The sequence below is a fragment of the Mustela nigripes genome, chromosome 3 (assembly GCF_022355385.1).
Source record: "Mustela nigripes isolate SB6536 chromosome 3, MUSNIG.SB6536, whole genome shotgun sequence".
Taxonomy (NCBI): domain Eukaryota; kingdom Metazoa; phylum Chordata; class Mammalia; order Carnivora; family Mustelidae; genus Mustela; species Mustela nigripes.
The window spans coordinates 107,028,536-107,046,997 of NC_081559.1; the positions used below are offsets into that span (position 1 = coordinate 107,028,536).

At 37.9% G+C, this 18,462-nt stretch overlaps 1 protein-coding gene across 1 annotated transcript in view; it reads left to right on the forward strand.

Annotated features, from left to right (window-relative positions):
• CNTNAP5 (contactin associated protein family member 5) overlaps window positions 1–18,462 on the forward strand; it is an 831,640-nt gene that overhangs the window by 330,988 nt on the left and 482,190 nt on the right. Inside the window, exon 4 of the mRNA XM_059394484.1 lies at window positions 5,535–5,682. Within this exon, the coding sequence (XP_059250467.1) occupies window positions 5,535–5,682 (148 nt within the window). The remainder of the gene's footprint in view (window positions 1–5,534; window positions 5,683–18,462) is intronic.

Genomic DNA, 18,462 nt, shown 5'->3' on the forward strand with positions numbered 1-18,462 from the left:
CTCTTCCTGCCTGGGGCTAGGTACTAGTTTCTAAAGGCACTGTACTGGTGCCTCCAATGGGAGAGGCATTTAATGGAGGACATTATCTTTAATCTTTGTAAGTTATTCACTAACTTCTGCTGTCAAGTCTCAGTATCTCCCTTTACTGGGAATAAGCAAGAATGCATATGATGGGTTAGTGCATTTGGAGGCTTCATACCTGATGAGATTTTCATGCAAATAACTTTAATATGGGTAAATTAATAATAAAGTGACCAATATTAGGACTTCACATTGGATTCCATTTCCTGAACTGACCACACAGTAACCACGTTTCAAGAGGATGACTGGCAGTTAAGTAGAAAGTAGGAGCAAAATGACAATTGACCATTGACTGCACAAGAGCATGTGTGACAAAGGTTGTGTCGGGTTTTGATGGGAATGAGGAAGCATTCATACCTCATGCTGGAAGGCATTCCTACTGACAGAAACCAAGGAGGAAACAAATATTCTTCAGTGATACAGTCACATAGCCTGGAAAGAGAAGAACACTTCATTCCTAAGAGAGGGGAACAGGACATGAGTGTGTGATTATAACTAGAAGGGCTCACTTGAGAGTCCCACTCCACCTGTGGTCAAGGTCAAGTGCGAGTGACAGTTTTTCTCTATGGTTGCTCTGAATCCTTGAGTTATTCCTCTCTGGAGGCCATAAAGACAAAGGAAACAGAGTGGACAGTGGCATGGATTAGTTTTCCTCTTTGCCAACTATTGGAATCAAGAGATGGGGGGGGCCCGTTCTTACACAGTGATCAAGTTCATGGTGGTCTTCTAGCCCAATTAAATAACTGCTCCTATGAAATTAAAATAGATATACAGCATCTACACTTATAATGATGTAATTATGTCATGGATACCATACTACAAACGAGAGTAGAATAGAAAAGATCCAGCAGTTTAATTCTCCTTCTTACATCCCTAAAATCTAGCACTTAGGCAATATAGTCAATGGTACTGTAACAGTGATGTATGGTGACAGATGGTAACTGCACTTGTGTTGATTATGGCATAACATATGAACTTGTCAGATAGCTTTGTTGTACACCTAAACCTAATGTGACACGTATGTCGATTATACTCAAATTAAAAAAAAAAAGATAAAAAAACTAAATACTAAAGAAAAAAAAAAAAGAATTCCTGTCAGCCAGTAGTGTCCAGTGACTAACACTGATCTCTCTCATTTCCTTCTCTATAAGTGCCTCTCTGAAATCCATTTCAGCACATACCCCTGCATAGCAGTTTGGAACACTGAAGCCGGAGTAGGTTTATCAATTTTAGATTTAACTCTGCAGTTTGCATGTTAATTACCCTCTGCTTTATTAAATACAAAAAATGTATTTCTAATTAGCTCTGAGCTGCTAGTCCTTCCTTAGTTTTAGTTTGTACTTTTTTTTCCCTGGGAAATACCTTTGAATGTCATTCAGAAAATTTAAGTATGATTGACAAATGCCTTCCACGGGGCTTGAGAGTATTAATAAGTCACTGCTTCAGAATATACTCTCACAGAAAGTTATTTTTACACAGAATTTGTGATTGGAATCTCTTTCTCTCTGTGTGAGTGTATTGTGTGTTTCTGTGAGAGTCTATTATGTGCACTGTCCATTTGCATTCAGTATTTAATGTAAGATTCACAGCTGCCTTAGAGATTTTATTTTCACTCTTCTGATGAGAACACCAAGAGTCAGAAAAGTTGTGTTCCTTTGCTCATGCATTCACTCAGTGAGTTCAACAACTTACTAATAACCCTGTGAGCAATGTTAAAGTGCTGTTTGTAGAATTCACTGATTTTGAGATATCTATGGTGTACAGGTTTGGTTTGGGTTACTGAATGCCATTTCAACTGTACCTTTAAGAAATACTGTGTTCCATGCACTAAGCATTCCAGTTTAAAATAAGATACAGTCTATATCCCCAAAGGAATTACAGTCCTAGTACCTTGCTGTGGACGCCAGAGTGAATCTGCAGGGTGGTTAGGAATAGCACTCAAAGCTCATCTCCTTTCTCTCTCACTCTAATGCTTCTTTTAAAAAAGACTCTTAGGCAGCATGGTGTTTGGCAGAGCATCAGACTTGAAATAGGTCTCCCTGAGAATTCCTGATATTCCCTGTCAAGTTTACAGAGGCAAAATTTGGTTGTTGCACCTGTTAGTTATTGCTCGAGACTGTAGTTAAGCAAATTAATGACATCTTCCCTCTGGCAGACACCTGGTTGCTTGCAATCTTGCTGCCAATCAAAGTCATCAGTGGGATTGGCTCAATGTGATGTATTTGCTGAAGCCAAATGAGTTGCTCTGGCTAAGCCAGACCCTTCCATTTTCTATTGATAAGCGCCAGTGTCTGTCCCATCTTAGACTCCTAGTTTGTGCCTATTATACTTAACTGCCTAGTAAAGGGTACGAAGAGCATCATCATCTTCATTATGACCAACAATTCTTCCATTCATAAGCCAAAATGTTGTTTACTGTCAAGGAATGAACGTCTTAGTGGAAGTTGCTGAATACTGACTCTGGCACTCTCATTTTCTTAAGTATTCTCTTCGAGGCTCCCACTGGTGAGCCCTGTGCTATGTGGTCGTTTTTTCCTAAAAGCACACAGGAACTCAATTTCTGTGATCCTTACACTTCTTAACTATAGGGGAAGAAAGATTAACTAGTGCACTGTGTTCTTATGTAGGGACAAAATCAATGAACAGCTTTGTCAAGAACAATATGCATAATGTTTTATAATAATAATAATGATGATGCCGCTATTCATCCCACAGTATGACAACAGTAAAAGGTCTGTGCCAAAATTCAGTATATTACTGCTTGATGTGGGGTGAGAACAGAACAAACTACTCTGAGAAACAGTATATATAATGATGCTCAGAATTAACCTCTCTGATTCCGAGGGTCTACTAGTGAGGTGGAAAACCCAATATGGGCTGGCTACACGATTATAAGATGTAGTGCAATTTCAGAAAGTTTAAATGTACTTGTGCCATGGTGGGGGTGACGCCTTTACTGAGGAAGCTGCCTCAAACTTCCCCATAATATATGCAGTGAGCTTAAAACATACAGAGGTTCACCTAGGATGTGTCTGTTGTGGAGCAGCCCTTCAAAACTGGTAGCTATTATTGTGCCAGGGGCAATATTTAGTTTCAGAAACCTGGCATATGCAGGTGATAATGGGAATTAAATCAGAGAGTCACTGGGCTTTCATCAGAGTCTCTATAATCCAGTCACAACTTGATAATTTCTTTATTTAAAATTTATGATCCAATTTAAACTCTCCAAAATTAAGTTGTCTCATCTTGAAAATGAAGATAATACAGATTTTCTACCTCACAAGGATGTTCTGTTTAAATGAGTTGATGGATGGTCTTGGTAGTCATTTTCTGTCTCCCAGCATCAAGAAAATGACTCCTCTGGTTTCTATCACCAGAGCTTAGTTCTGCACCTTCTAGAACTTCATGAACATAGAATCATGTGGTATGGGTATGTGCTCTTCATGGCTGGCTTCTTTAGCTCAACACATGGTTTGCTGTAGATGCTGATGTATTTTTTAACTACTGAATAGTAATCCGATCTACTAATGTTCTGAGTTCGATTTACTAGTTTTCTAACTTCTTGGGATGGAGATGTAAATTTTGTTTTAACTTCACTTCTTCCTTTTTTATGTAAAAAGCATTTAAAGCCGTACATTTTCTTCTAAGGACTGTTTTAGCTGTGTTCCAGAAATGTAGATGCAGTGTTTTTACCATTATTCAATTCAAACTATTTTCTAGATTCCATTTTGATTTCTTCTTTGACGTAATACGGGTCATTTAGAAGTGTGTTGACTAACTTCCAAACATTTGAGGGTTTCCTAAATAATTTTTTATTATGAATTCTGAACTTAATTGATCAGAAAACAAAGTATGCTTCTTTATGGCTTAGAATAGGGTCTTTCTTAATGAATATTCCATGTGTGCTTAAAAACAATGTATCTAATCTGTAGTTGTTCAGTGTTCTATGAACATTTAGGTTGGTTTCACTGTTTGAATATTCTGTATCCTCACTGGCTTTTCCCCCAACTTGTTCCATTAGTTACTGGAGGAAGATAATAAAAGTCAACTGTAATTGTCACTACTTTGTACCTCCTCCACCCTTTTTGTTTCTGTCAGGTTTTGCTTCTTATATTTCAAATCTCTGCTGTAGGTGCAGACACTTTTATTTTTCTGTTTTTTTTTTTTCATAATGACTTAGCCCTTTGTAATTTTAGAGTCTCTTGGTATCTTGAAATGCATCCCCTTTGTTTGATATTAATACAAAAATTCTGGGTTTCATTTATCTACTGTCTGCCTGTAATACTTTCCCCATCCTCTACTTTCAACCTGTCAGTGCCTTTATTATTTAAAAAAAAAGTATCATATCAAAAGTACAGAGATGGGCCTTCCCATTCTGTCCAGCCTGACAATTTCTAACTTTTCATTTGACTTTTTGCTCGTTTTTCTTTTAATGTAATTATTAGTTTGGTAAAAATTAAGTCTACTAACAATTCCTTTTTTCTTTTTCCTCTTTGTGATTTATTCCTTTGTTTTGCACTTTCTGCCTTATTTTGTGTTAAACTGAGCTTTTTGTTGCTGGTTTGTTGTTCTTATTTTTGTTATTTTTTATTATTATTATTATTACTATTATTTGGTATCCCATCCTTTCTCTTTAATTGGCCTTGTGGCTATACCTTTTTGGTTTATGTTTATGCATCTTTAACTTATAATGTTTGCATGAAATTTCTATTATATCACTTTGTATACAATGTGGGGCCTTATACTAGTGTAATTCTATTTACCCTATATCCCATTCTTCATAGTTTTATTGATACATGTTTACTTTTATTTCATAATACTGTATCTCATAATACATTTTTATTTTTCCTCTAAACTGTGAATGAACTTTAAGATGTTTAGGAAAAGAAAGCTAGTCTTTTATTTTTAGCCACATATTTATCCCTTTGAGTACTCTTCATTCCTTCTTTCCTATAACTTAACAATTCTACCTTGAATCAATTTCTTCAGACTGTATAACTTATTTAGCAGTATTAGCAGTGGGGAGTGTAGAAATTATCTCACCTTTTGTTTAATGAAACTGTTTATTTTTTCTTCAGAACTGAAAGCTATTTCTGTTGGGTATAGAATGCCAAGTTGATGGTGTCCTACTTTCAGCATTGATTGTTCTCTCCCATTTCTCATGAGAAGTTGGATGTGATCCTTATTGTTCAGTTGTTATCTTTAGCAGTTGAGCTGGCTTTGGGGGGGGTGGTAGCTTCAATGCATCAGTAGGGTTTTACATTATTCTTTGAGAAACTCCCTCCCCTAAATTCAGAATTTTCAGGAGAGTCAGATTCTATTTGGCATATGTGAGAACTTGAGGATTTTCTTGGAGTAACATGTGGATTTGCAATGATGTTCTTTGAACTCAAGCATGGGAAGGAGATGCAATAGTATCCTAGACCTCACTGGGGCTCCTTTTCTCTCTGCAGACCTTTGCAGGAAACATGAATGCTGACAGCGTGATGCACCACAAGTTACTGCACTCAGTGAGAGCCCGCTTCGTTCGCTTTGTGCCCCTAGAATGGAATCCAAGTGGAAAGATTGGCATGAGGGTGGAGGTCTACGGATGCTCCTATAGTAAGTGTATGCATGAACCCTCGCGCTGGTGTGTTGTGAGCAGCTTTCCCTATATGGTATCAGTTGATCTACACTGAGATGGCAATCTCAATTGTTTTAAAGTCTTTCAAGTCCCTAATAACTTCTGCACATTTGAAAATGTAAAAAAACTCCTCTGTCTAGGAATGAAGGAGCTTTGTGGTGATAATATGATAAGAGCTTAACAACACCTCAAAGGTCAAAGTTAAGAGCTCTTGGAGTTTGAATATCATTTGTCCTTGAAGTAGAATAGCAATTTGAGCTCCATTCTTTCCCAGAAGTGGAGTGAAGTATTATAAATTCACCCTTCCTTCAGAACCATGAGGGAACAAAGTTTCTCCCTCTTCACTTGTTCTAGAAGTGGAGGCAAAGGAACATTTCAACCCAGTGTAACCCAGGGAATGCTTCTTTCCTGGAATTATGCTAGCCATCTATTCATTTATGAGTTGTTGGTACATGTGGAAGTGGTTCTCCATCTTGCAAATAAAAGTTATAAATGTGGGTAGAGCTGGCAATCACTCAAGATTAAAGTAACAATTATGCAGGAAATGTAATCATTCCTATAATTCTCCCCTATACATTGTCATCATTATAAATTATTTTTCATTTTTTAAAATTTATTTTTATTAACATAGTATATTATTTGCCCCTGGGTTATAGGTCTGTGAATCATCAGACTTACACATTTCACAGCACTCACCATAGCACATACCCTCCCCAGTGTCCATAACCCAGCCACCCTATCCTTACCCCCTCACCCCCAGCAACCCTCAGTTTGTTTCGTGAGATTAAGAATCTCTTATGATTTATCTCCCTCCCAATTCCATCTTGTTTAATTTTTTCCCTCTCTACCCCCATGACCCCCTGTCCTGCCTCTCAAATGCCTCATATCAAAGAAATCATATGATAATTGTCTTTCTCTGATTGACTTATTTTGCTTAGCATAGTACCCTCTAGTTCCATCCACATAATTGCAAATGACAGGATTTGGGGATTTTTGATGGCTGCATAGTATTTCATTGCATATAGATATAACACTTCTTCTTTATCCGTTCATCTGTTGATGGACATCCATTTCCCCCCGCCCCCATAGTTTAGTTATTGTGGACATTGCTACTACAAACATTTGGGTGCACGTGCCCCTTCAAATCACTACATTTGTATCTGTAGGGTAAATACCTAGTAGTGCTATTGCTGGGTCATAAGGTAGCTCTATTTTCAACTCTTTGAGAAACCTCCATGCTTTTTCCAGAGTGGCTTTACTAGCTTGCAATTCCCACCAAAAGTGTAGGAGGGTTCCCTTTTCTCCAAATCCTCTCCAACACCTGTCCTTTCCTAACTTGTTAATTTTAGTGATTCTGACTGGTTTAAGGTGGTATCTCATTGTGGTTTTGATTTGTATTCCCCTGATGCCAAGTGATGTTGAACATTTTTTCATGTGCCTGTTGGCCATGTGAATGTTGTCTTTGCAGAAATTTCTGTTGTCTTCTTCCCATTTCTGGATCAGATTATCTGTTCCTTGGGTGTTGAGTTTGATAAATTCTTTACAGATTTTGGATACTAGCCCTTTATCTGGCATGTCATTTGCAAATATCTTCTCCCATTCTGTCAGTTGTCTTTTGGTTTTGTTGGCTGTTTCCTTTGCTGTGGAAAATCTTTTGATCTTGATGAAGTCCCAATAGTTCATTTTTGCCTTGCTTCCCTTGCCATTGGCGATATTTCTAAGAATAAGTACTCTGGCTGAGGTTGAAGAGGTTGCTGCCTATGTTTTCCTTAAGGATTTTGGTGGATTCTGGGATTCCTGGGTGGCTCAGTGGGTTAAAGCCTCTGCTTCGGCTCAGGTCATGATCCTTGTGTCCTGGGATCAAGCCCTGCATCAGGCTCTCTGCTTGGCAGGAAGCCTGCTTCCTCTTCTCTCTCTCTCTCTGCCTGCGTCTCTGCTTACTTGTGATCTCTGTCTGTCAAATAAATAAATAAAATATTTTTTTAAAAAAGATTTTGGTGGATTCCTATCTCACATTGAGGTCTTTCATCCATTTTGGTCTACTTTTGTGTGTGGTATAAGGAAATGGTCCACTTTCATTCTGTGCATGTGGCTGTCCAATTTTCCCAACACCATTTTTTGGAGAGACTGTCTTTTTGCCATTGGACATTACTTCCTGCTTTATCGACGATTTGTTGACTATAGAGTTGAGGGTCCATTTCTGGACTCTTAATCTGTTCAATCTTAATTGAACTATGTGCCTGTTTTTGTGCCAGTACCATACTGTCTTGATGATAACAACTTTGTAATAGAGCTCAAAGTCTGGAATTGTGATGCTGCCAACTTTGGTTTTCTATTTCAACATTACTCTGGCTATGTGGGGCTTTTCTGGTTCTACATAGATTTTAGGATTATTTGCACCATTTCTTTAAAGAAAATTGATGGCATTTTGATAGGGATTGCATTAAAAGTGTAGATTGCTCTAGGTAGCATAAACATTTTCACAATATGTGTTCTTCCAATCCAGGAGCATGGAACATTTTTCCATTTCTTTGTGGCTTCCTCAATTTCTTTCATGAGTACTTTATAGTTTTCTGAGTATAGATTCTTGCCTTTTTGGTTAGGCTTACTCCTATGTATCTTATGGTTTTGAGTGCATTTGTAAATGGGATTGACTCCTTAATTTCTCTTTCTTCTGTTGGTATATAGAAATGCAAGTGATTTCTGTGCATTGCCTTTATATCCTGATACTTTACTAAATTCCTGTGTGAGTTATAACAGTTTTGAAGTGGAGTCTTTTGGGTTTTCCATATAGTATCATATTATCTGCAAAGAGTGAGAGTTTGACTTCTTCTTTGATGATTTGGATACATTTTATTTCTTTTTGAATTGTGATTGCTGAGGCTAGGATTTCTAGTACTATGTTGAATAGCAGTGGTCAGAGTGGAAAGCCCTGCCATGTTCCTAAACTTAGGGGAAAGCTATCAGATTTTCCCCATTGAGAATAATATTTACTGTGGGTTTTTCATAGGTGGCTTTAATGATATTTAGGTATATACCTTCTATCCCTACACTTTGAAGAGTTTTGATCAAGAAAGGATGTTGTACTTTGTCAAATACTTTTTCAGCATCTATTGAGAGTATGATATGGTTCTTGTTCTTCCTTTTATTATCACATTGATTGGTTTGTGGATGTTGAACCGACCTTGCAGCCCAGGTTAAATCCCACTTGGTTTTGGTGAATAATCCGTTTAATGTACTGTTGGATCCTATTGGCTAGTATTTTGGTGAAAATTATTGCATCCATGTTCATCAAGGATATTGGTCTATAATTCTCCTTTTTAATCGGGTCTTTGTCTGGTTTTGGGATCAAGGTAATGCTGGCCTCATAAAATGAGTTTTGAAGTTTTCATTCCATTTCTATTTTTTGGAACAGTTTTGAAAGAATAGGTATTAATTCTTCTTTAAATGTTTGGAAGAATTCCCCCTGGGAAGCCATCTGGCCCTGGCCTCTTTTTTCTTGGGAGATTTTTGATTACTGCTTCAATCTCCTTACTGGCTATGGATCTGTTCAGGTTTTCTATTTCCTCCTGGTTCTGTTTTGGTAGTTTATATTCCTCTAGAAATGCATCCATTTCTTCCAGACTGCCAACCAGTACTGGATATAGTTGCTCATAATATGTTCTTAAAATTTTTTGTATTTCTTTGGTGTTGGTTGTGATCTCTCCTCTTTCATTCATGATTTTATTAATATGGGTCCTTTCTCTTTTCTTTTTGATATGTCTGGCCAGGAGTTTATCAATCTTATTAATTCTTTCAAAGAATCATCTCCTAGTTTTGTTGATTTATTCTACTGTTTTTTGGTTTTTATTTCATTGATTTCTGCTCTGATCTTTATTATTCCTCTTCTCCTGCTGGGTTTAGGTTTTCTTTGCTGCTCTTTATCCAGCTCCTTTAGGTATAGGGTTAGGTTGTATATTTGAGACCTTTCTTATTTCTTGAGAAAGGCTTGTATCGCTATATACTTTCCTCTCAGGACTGCCTTTGCTGTGTCCCACAGATTTTGAACAGTTGTATTTTCATTTTCATTTGTTTCCATGAATTCTACTCTTTAGTAGAATGCTCTTTAGCCTGTATTTGTGTTCTTTCCAACTTTCTTCTTGTGGTTGAGTTCTAGTTTCAAAGCATTGTGGTCTAAAAATATGCAGGGAATGATCCCAATCTTTTGGTACTGGTTGAGACCTGATTGGTGACCCAGGATGTGAACTATTCTGGAAAGTGTTCCATGGACACAAAAGAAGAATTTGTATTTTGTTGCTTTGGGATGGACTGTTCTGAATATGTATGTGATGTGCATCTATCCAGTGTGTCACTTAAAGCCTTTATTTTATTTCTTTGTTGATCTTTTGCTTAGATAATCTGTCCATTTCAGTGAGGGGGGTGTTAAAGTCCCCTACTATTATTGTATTATCAGTGATATGTTTCTTTGATTTTGTTATTAATTGTTTTATGTAATTGGCTGCTCCCATCTTAGGGGCATAGATATTTAAAATTGTTAGATCTTCTTGTTAGACAGACATTTTATGTATGATATAGTGTCCTTCCTTATCTCTTATTATGGTCTTTGTCTCTACACCTAATTTATGTGATATAAGGATTGCCACCCTATCTTTCTTTTGATGTTCATTAGCATGGTAAATTGTTTTCCACCCTCTCACTTTATTTTATTTTTTAAATTTAATTTTACTTTTATAGTACTTTTATAGTTCCTCAAACTCAACACTGAAACAACAAATAATCATGTCAAAATGTGGACAGAAGATATGAACAGATACTTCTCCAAAGAAGACATATAAATGATTAACAGACACATGAAAAAAATGTTCATTATCATTAGCCATCAGGGAGACTCAAAACCACATTAAGATGCCACCTTACACTAGTTAGAATGGTCACAATTAACAAGACAGCAAATAATAAGTGTTGGAGTGATGTGGAGAAAGGGGAGCCCTCTTATACTGTCGGTGGGATGCAAGTTAATGCAGCTGCTTTGGAAAACAGTGTGGAGATTCCTTAAGAAATTAAAAATAGAGCTACCCTCTGACCCCAAAATTACATTACTGAGTATTTACCCTAAAGATACAGTTGTAGTGAAAAGAAGGGCCATATGTATCCCAATGTTATAGCAGCAATAGCCACAATCACAAAACTGTGGAAAGAGCCAAGATGCCCTTCAACAGATGAATGGATAAAGAAGATATGGTCCATATATACAATGGACTATTATGCCTCCATCAGAAAGGATAACATCCCCTAACTTTAAATCTGGAGGTATCTTTGAGTCTAAAATGAGTTTCTTGTAGATAGCATATCCATGGGTCTTCTTTTTTTATCCATTCTGATGTCCTGTGTCTTTTGATTGGGGCATTTAGTCCATTTACACTCAGTGTAACTACTGAAAGATATGAATTTAGTGCCATTATATTTTCTGTAAGGTGACTTACTGTATATTGTCTCTGTTCCTTTCTGGTCTGTTAATTTTAGGCTCTCTCTTTGCTTAGAGGACCCCTTTCAATATTTCCTATAGGGCTGGTTTGGTTTTTGCAAATTCTTTTAATTTTTGTTTGTCCTCAAAGCTTTTTATCTCTCCTTCTATTTTCAATGACAGCCTAGCTGGATATAGTATTCTTGGCTGTGTATTCTTCTTGTTTAGTGTTCTGAATATACCATGCCAGTCCATTCTGGCCTGCCAGGTCTCTGTGGAATGGTCTGCTGACTAATATTTCTGCCATTGTATGTTACAGACCTCTTGTCCCATGCTACCTTCAGGATTCTCTTTGTCACTGAGATGTTAAGTTTTACGATTCGATCATTGGGTGTGGACCTATTTTAATTGATTTTGAGGGGGATTCTCTGTGCCTCCTAGAGTTTGATGCTTATTCCCTTTGCCAAATTAGGAAAATTTTCTGCTATAATTTGCTCCAATATACCTTCTGCCCCCTTTCTTCTTCTTCTGGGATCCCAATTATTCTAATATTGTTTTGTCTTATGGTATTACTTATCTTTCAAATTCTCCCCTCATGGTCCAGTAGTTATTTGTCTCTCTTTTGCACAGCTTATTATTCTCCACCATTTGGTCTTCTATATCACTAATTCTCTCTTTTGGCTCATTTATCCTAGTAGTAAGAGACTGCATTTTTTTATTGCACCTCATTAATAGTTTTTTTTTCAACTTAGTTATATTTTAGTTCTTTTATTTTTCCAGAAAGGGATTTTGTTTCTCTAGAAAGGGATTCTCTATCATCCTCCATGCTTTTTTTTTTTTTGAGCGCAGTTAATACCTTTATATTCATCACTCTGAGCTCTAGTTCTGACATATTACTAATGTCCATATTGGTCAGGTCCCTAGCTGTCAGTACTGCTTCTTATTTTTTATTTATTTTTTTGTGCGGTGAGGTTTTTTTTTTTTTTTTTTTTTTTTTGCCTTGTCATTTTCTCTAGATAAGAACAGATGAATGAGAGAACAGTATACCAAAAAGGTAGCAACAATCCCAGAAAGATATACACTAACCAAATCAGAAGAGACCCAAAGCCATGGGAAAAGAAGAAAGAAAGAAAGAAAGAAAGAAAGGTATATAGGTAAATAGACTGGTGAATAGAACAGAGCCACAAACTGGATTTTGGTTGTATCTTTGTCTGTTAGAAGAAACTACCTCCAACAATTTTAAAGAAAGAAAAATTTATATATACAAAAATAAGGGTAAGCATGATTAAGGGATGGAATATAACTATAAAGATGAAAATTTAAAAAGATTCTTGAAAAGGAATTGCTAAGATAAGAAGTTGATTGAAAAAGGAAAAGAAAAAAAGAGGAAAGAATGTGATCAGGCTGGAGTCTAGATCAAAGCCATGTGCTAGATTTATGGTATAGTTTGATGTTTTGGAAGAAATTGTATCCCAAAATTTTAAAGAAAAAAAACTATATAAGTGACTCTTAATCTCACAAAACAAACTGAGGGTTGCTGGGGGGAGGGGGTTTGGGAGAAGGGGGTGGGATCATGGACATTGGGGAGGGTATGTGCTTTGGTGAGTGCTGTGAAGTGTGTAAACCTGGTGATTCACAGACCTGTACCCCTGGGGATAAAAATATATGTTTATAAAAAATAAAAAATTAAAAAAAAAGCCAAAAAAAAACCCTATATGTATACAAAAAAAATAAGGTTAAATACATTGAAGGGATAAAATATGAATATAACATAGTTTTAAAAAGGTATTGATAAAATAGTTTTAAAAAGTTAAAAGAGGAAAGGGAAAAAATTTTTAAAAATAGAATAAGAAAAAATAAAATTAAAAAATTTTAACTTTAAGGAAAAAACAAAAAAAGAAAAACAACAACAAAAAGCAACAGAAAATTTAACTTTGAAAGACTAAAGGATCATGGGAAGAGAGCCATGAATTCTATGCACTGCTTTACCCTAGCTCTGGAGTTCCACAGTTCTCATTGATTCATAAACTTGATTTTGACTGGATGTTCTTGCTGATCTTTTTGGGGGAGGGACCTGTTGCAGTGATTCTCAAATGTCTTTCCAGGAGGTGGAATTGTGCCACCCTTGCCTGGGGCCAGGTTAAGTACTCTGTTTGGTTTTGGTCTCTGGAGTTTTTGTTCCCTGAATACTTTCTGTACAGCTTTGGAGGAGGAGAATGAAGATGGCTGCCTCTTAATCTGTGGCCCCATAGGAGCCGTGAGCTCAGAGCCCCAATCCTTAGTGTGCCCTCAGAGAAAAGAAGTCCATCAGTCCCATTTCTCTGGTCTCTCCGGTTGCACTCCAAGCTCACCTGGCTTGTGATGGAGAGTTTCTATCTCTGACCCACACCCTCATTTGGAGTCACCAAACCTGGCTCATTCTTACAGAACACTCCCATGCCACTCCTCCCTGAGGAGGAAGGTGAGTCTCGCCAGAACCACTGCTTTTTGGGCAGGGACCCTGCCCAAAGCAGTGGTCCAACTTTGCCTCGGATCATGGTTTAAGGTAATCCTGAACTGAGAGCCTACTGCTTGGTTCCATCTCTGCATCTGGCTTCCTTGCTCTGATACCTGGGAACTCTGCCACACTCAGAAACCCCCAGTTTTTTTTGTGACCCTGCAGGTCCTGAGAATACAGTGTCTCAGCAAGGGCTCTAATCCCTGCTTAGCCTCCGGAATGACATCTCTCAGACTTCTAAAAGTTCCGATTTTGTTCTTTGGTTCTTCCACCTGCTGGGAGCCAGCCTCTCCCCCCACAGTCTATCTTCTTGAATGTTGCCTCAGATTCATTTCTCCACATGTCCTATTTTCTGGAAAGTGGTCAATTTTCTGTTCCTAGAATTGCTGCTCTTCTTCTCTTCTCTTCTCTCTCCTGTTGAGTTTGCAGCTCTTCAGAATGGTTTGATAACTATCTAGCTGAACTCCTGGGACCTGATGTTATTTAGGTCTCCTACTCCTTCACCATCTTGCTCCTCTCCTCCATAACTTATTTTTCTACCTTAGCAGTTACACTTCCTGCCTATATGCCAAAACCCAGTGACTTCTAATGAAGGAACACACATGATTGTTACCACTAAAACTCAGCAAGTCCTGTTGAAGTGTCTATTTGGTTACATGCTTGTACTCATTCCTGTAATGTGGTCAACTGAATGCCTATATCAGAATCAACTTGAGTTCTCATTAAAAATGCATTTGCCTAGCTATGTCCTACACATCCTGGATTGGGATTCTGGGCACAGGGACCCAGAAAGTTGAGTATTAACAAGCTCCCTAGAGAAGCTATGGACACAGAGTGTCGGGTAAAAATAAATATCTGCACAGAGGCAATGTATTTATGAAATGATTGTCTTTATCTTGCACAAGCACTTCCAGAAAGAATGTGTTAAAACAGCATATACATCAACAAACCATTAGGCTAGGGATACACTGCCTTCCACTCTAGCCCTTCCATAACAAAGCATAGAATATCTAAGAGGGTATATGCTTCCTATCCCAGGATATCTGGTGCACCCAGATTCTCTTGTTACCTCTTTTGTTGATAACAGCTGTCACTACTTTGAGCTTTATTTTTAAGTACAATGTGAACCTTTCATGCTGAAGTCAAATGTTGTTTATATTATAACTTCAGCCATCTATTTTAGTGTAACAATCCTATTACTATTTAATGTGTCCTCATTGTTTTCTGCCAGTCCTGTCTGTTGTCCTTCAAAATCATTGTTCTGTGTGCATGCATAGAAAGACTCAGAACATCAGGTGAATAGCAGACTGTAGGGTTGAAAGTGGCCTTTGAGCAACAGGTCCAGCTTTTTCTAGTGCAGACTCCTTTGAGAATCTGATGGCCACAAGAGACCCTCTCTTAAGAAAAGTGCCCACAATAACATTTTTTTAAATTTATTTTTTATTTATTTTCAGTATAACAGTATTCATTATTTTTGCACCACACCCAGTGCTCCATGCAATCTGTGCCCTCTATAATACCCACCACCTGGTACCCCAACCTCCTATCCCCCGCCCCTTTAAAACCCTCAGATTGTTTCATTTTTCTTTGTAATTAGATTTTTCTACAATATTCAGAAGTCCACAGATCTGTTACCCCTCAATTCTTGACCAAACTAACTGCCCCGGATTTGGAGTAGACCAGTCTTTCATGGATTCCTTTCTTCTGGTCTATCGCGTTCATCCCCTCAGGGGATAACTTACACTTAGGTACCTAGTATGAGTGATGGGACACAGATGTCTGAGACCATCCTCAAGCCAGAACCTGGTCTTTTTCAGTCACTAGTTCTGGTGCTTTGCTGCTTTTGCCCTTGGGTGTGTGGGTGGGTGGATGGGGGCAGATCTCTCATTTTTACCTAAAAACACATTTCAGTGTGTCCTCTGGATTCCCACTTTCTTTCAACATCATCTTATCCACCATTTCAACTGGACCATTCCTAAAATTATGAAACTTTTCTATATAAGCTATCAAACAAAGCAGCAACAACAAAATTCCTATGGCTCTACTTAGCAGCTACTTCTCCTTCTTTCCCTTTCCCCAGAATATCTTCTCTCCAAACCTTGTCTGAGGTTACTCTTCCCACCTGCTCACCTCCCAGTATACTACAGCTGTTTCTATTCAGTCCATACACATGTGGTGTTCAGTTTAAAGTGTCAGCTTGGCTAGGCTATAGTCCAGATAGTCAAGCAAACATGAATCTAGGTGTTGCTGTGATGGGTGAACAATCACTGAACTTTAGCTAAATGAGATTAACCTTGATCTCCCGGTGGGCTAGATTCAGTCAGTTGAAAGGTTGTAAGATCAGAAGTTAGGTTTCCCTGAAGAAGAACAATATCTACATGTGCTGTGTGGCTTCACCTCCTGCCAGAGTTTCTGGCTGGCCCCTCCTAATCTGACAACATGAATTTCAGACTTGTCTAGTCAGACCCCAAAATTGTGTAAGCCATTCCTTGTAATGTATCTGTATCTGTATCTATACCTCTATCTCTCTATCTCTATCTATCTGTCATCTATTTATCTATCTGTCAATCACCTAATCCTATTTGTCTGGGGGAACCCAGACTAATAGAATGTCCCACAGAAACTACTTTAGTCAAGACCACCAGTGACCTCCACATTATCAACTCCAATGGTCACTTCATTTTTCTCATTTCACTCAACTTCTCAGTAGTATTGAGTTCAATTAGCCACTTCTGCTTTTTAAAAACCTGGTTTTCCCTTCTAGATCACTTGTGACCTATGCTAAATCCCAAGCCTCAGTCTCAGGACTTCTTCCACTTTCCAGAAATACCTCATGCTGAGCCTAATTTATAGAGTTCCATAAGTTTAAATACTGTGGATATGCTGATCATCTCATGCCAGGCTTTTTCTACCTGAGGGTTTTGCACATTTTGTTCCCTAGGAGCAACAGCTTTTTTCAATAATTTACACGGTTTGTTCCTTCAGTCAATGTAATTTTCAATTCTGGTGCCACCTCTTCAGAGAAGTCCACTCTGGTGGCCACTCTAAATTATTTCCTGTGCATTAACTATCATCCCCTGGCTATATAATGTGGTTTTATATTCTTCCTGATGCCTATCACAAACCAGAATCTTGTTCCTTTGTTTTGTTTGCTTACTCAAATCCCTGCACCACAATGTAAGTTCCATGAGAATAGGTACCTTGTATGTTAATTCTCAATACCTAATAGGAACAAATGGGTAGTTAACACATATCTGTGGAATGAATGGATATGTATATCAGCATGGGCAACCATGTAATTTTCCTGTAATTACTTACTATTAATACACCCATTGTAGTTTCTGGGGAACTGTTTTTTGTTTGTTTGTTTGTTTGTATTTATTTATTTACTTCCTATGGGTTTATAAATCTTTTTCTTAGAATTCCGCTCAGGTATGTTGCTCAAGATTGGTAGAAAACTTGTAGTTCTATAATTTCTTAAGACTTCAAGTTTTAACAATCTGAAATACCTGCACATTTTTACTTTCATCACATTCATCACTCATTTATTCATTCAGTTGAGAACTTTACTTAGCACTTAAGTTACACCAAGTATAGAGTACCTGGGTGGCTCAGTCAGTTAAGTATCTGCCTTTAGCTCAGGTCATGATCCTAGGATCCTAGGATCGAGCCCCGTATCAGTCTCCCTGCTCAGTGTAGAGCTGCTTCTCCCTTTTCTCTCCCTCTGCCTTTCCCCCTGCTCATTTACTCTCTCTCTCTCAAACAAAAAAAAAAAAAAAAAAAAAAACTTAAAAAAAAAAAGATACACTAAGCATCATGCAGAGGCCTAAGGGATGTAAGAAATAAAAAATACCTTAGGGGGGTGGGGTTATGGACATTGGGGAGGGTATGTGCAATGGTGAGTGCTGTGAAGTGTGTAAACCTGGCGATTCACAGACCTGTACCCCTGGGGATAAAAATACATTATATGTTTACAAAAAATTTTTTTTAAATTAAAAAAAAAATACATTTTCCCAGACTTTTATAAGTCCTGTATTCTTTTCTTTGAAGCATTTTTTTTTTTTTTTATGGTCACATATCACTAATTGATTATATAATTGTTTCTTTGACATATGCCTCCCCTGGCTAGACTCTAGGTTTCAAAAAGTCAGTCACTGCCTGTCAGGTATGTTGGGTACCTGGTGTACTTTCAGTAAGCATTCACTGAATGATTGACATGGCTGATAGTCAAAGATGGGGTCAAGAGCATGTAAATAAAAACATGCCAAAAAGGATTGAATGTGCCTGGTAGAAATCTTAAAAGGGAGCCAAAGGGGCAAAGAGGACAAAGTAAGCAGGTGTCACTGTTGATGTCAGAAAGATTCGCCTGTCCACCTTAGCTGCGTCTCAAAAGTTGAGTAGTAACTTCCCTAGCACAGGAAGAATCGCCAAGAAGCAGGTGGGGACTGACACATAGGGAGGCAGGGGCAAGGCCTCAGAGCTTTGTCATTTTAGTGCACAAGAGACAAGGACAGGAAAGTGGGAAGCTGAAGCCATTTACCTCTCTCTGCTCCAACATTTTTTTTCAGTAGCTTAAATAAAATTCATCGGCCTGTAGGAAGAAGGGCATTGATAGTAAGAGATAGTCCTTCCTCTTTGCTAAGCTCTCTTGGGCTTCACTTCCTTCTTAATAAAGGCCACCTTTTCTGGTTTGAAAAGCATCCTCCGTGTTGGAGGAGTCAAAGCAGGCCTTCTCTCACGATCTTTCCGTCATCCTTCAACGCTGCCGACTGGGCCCAACTGGAGGCTTTTGTTCGG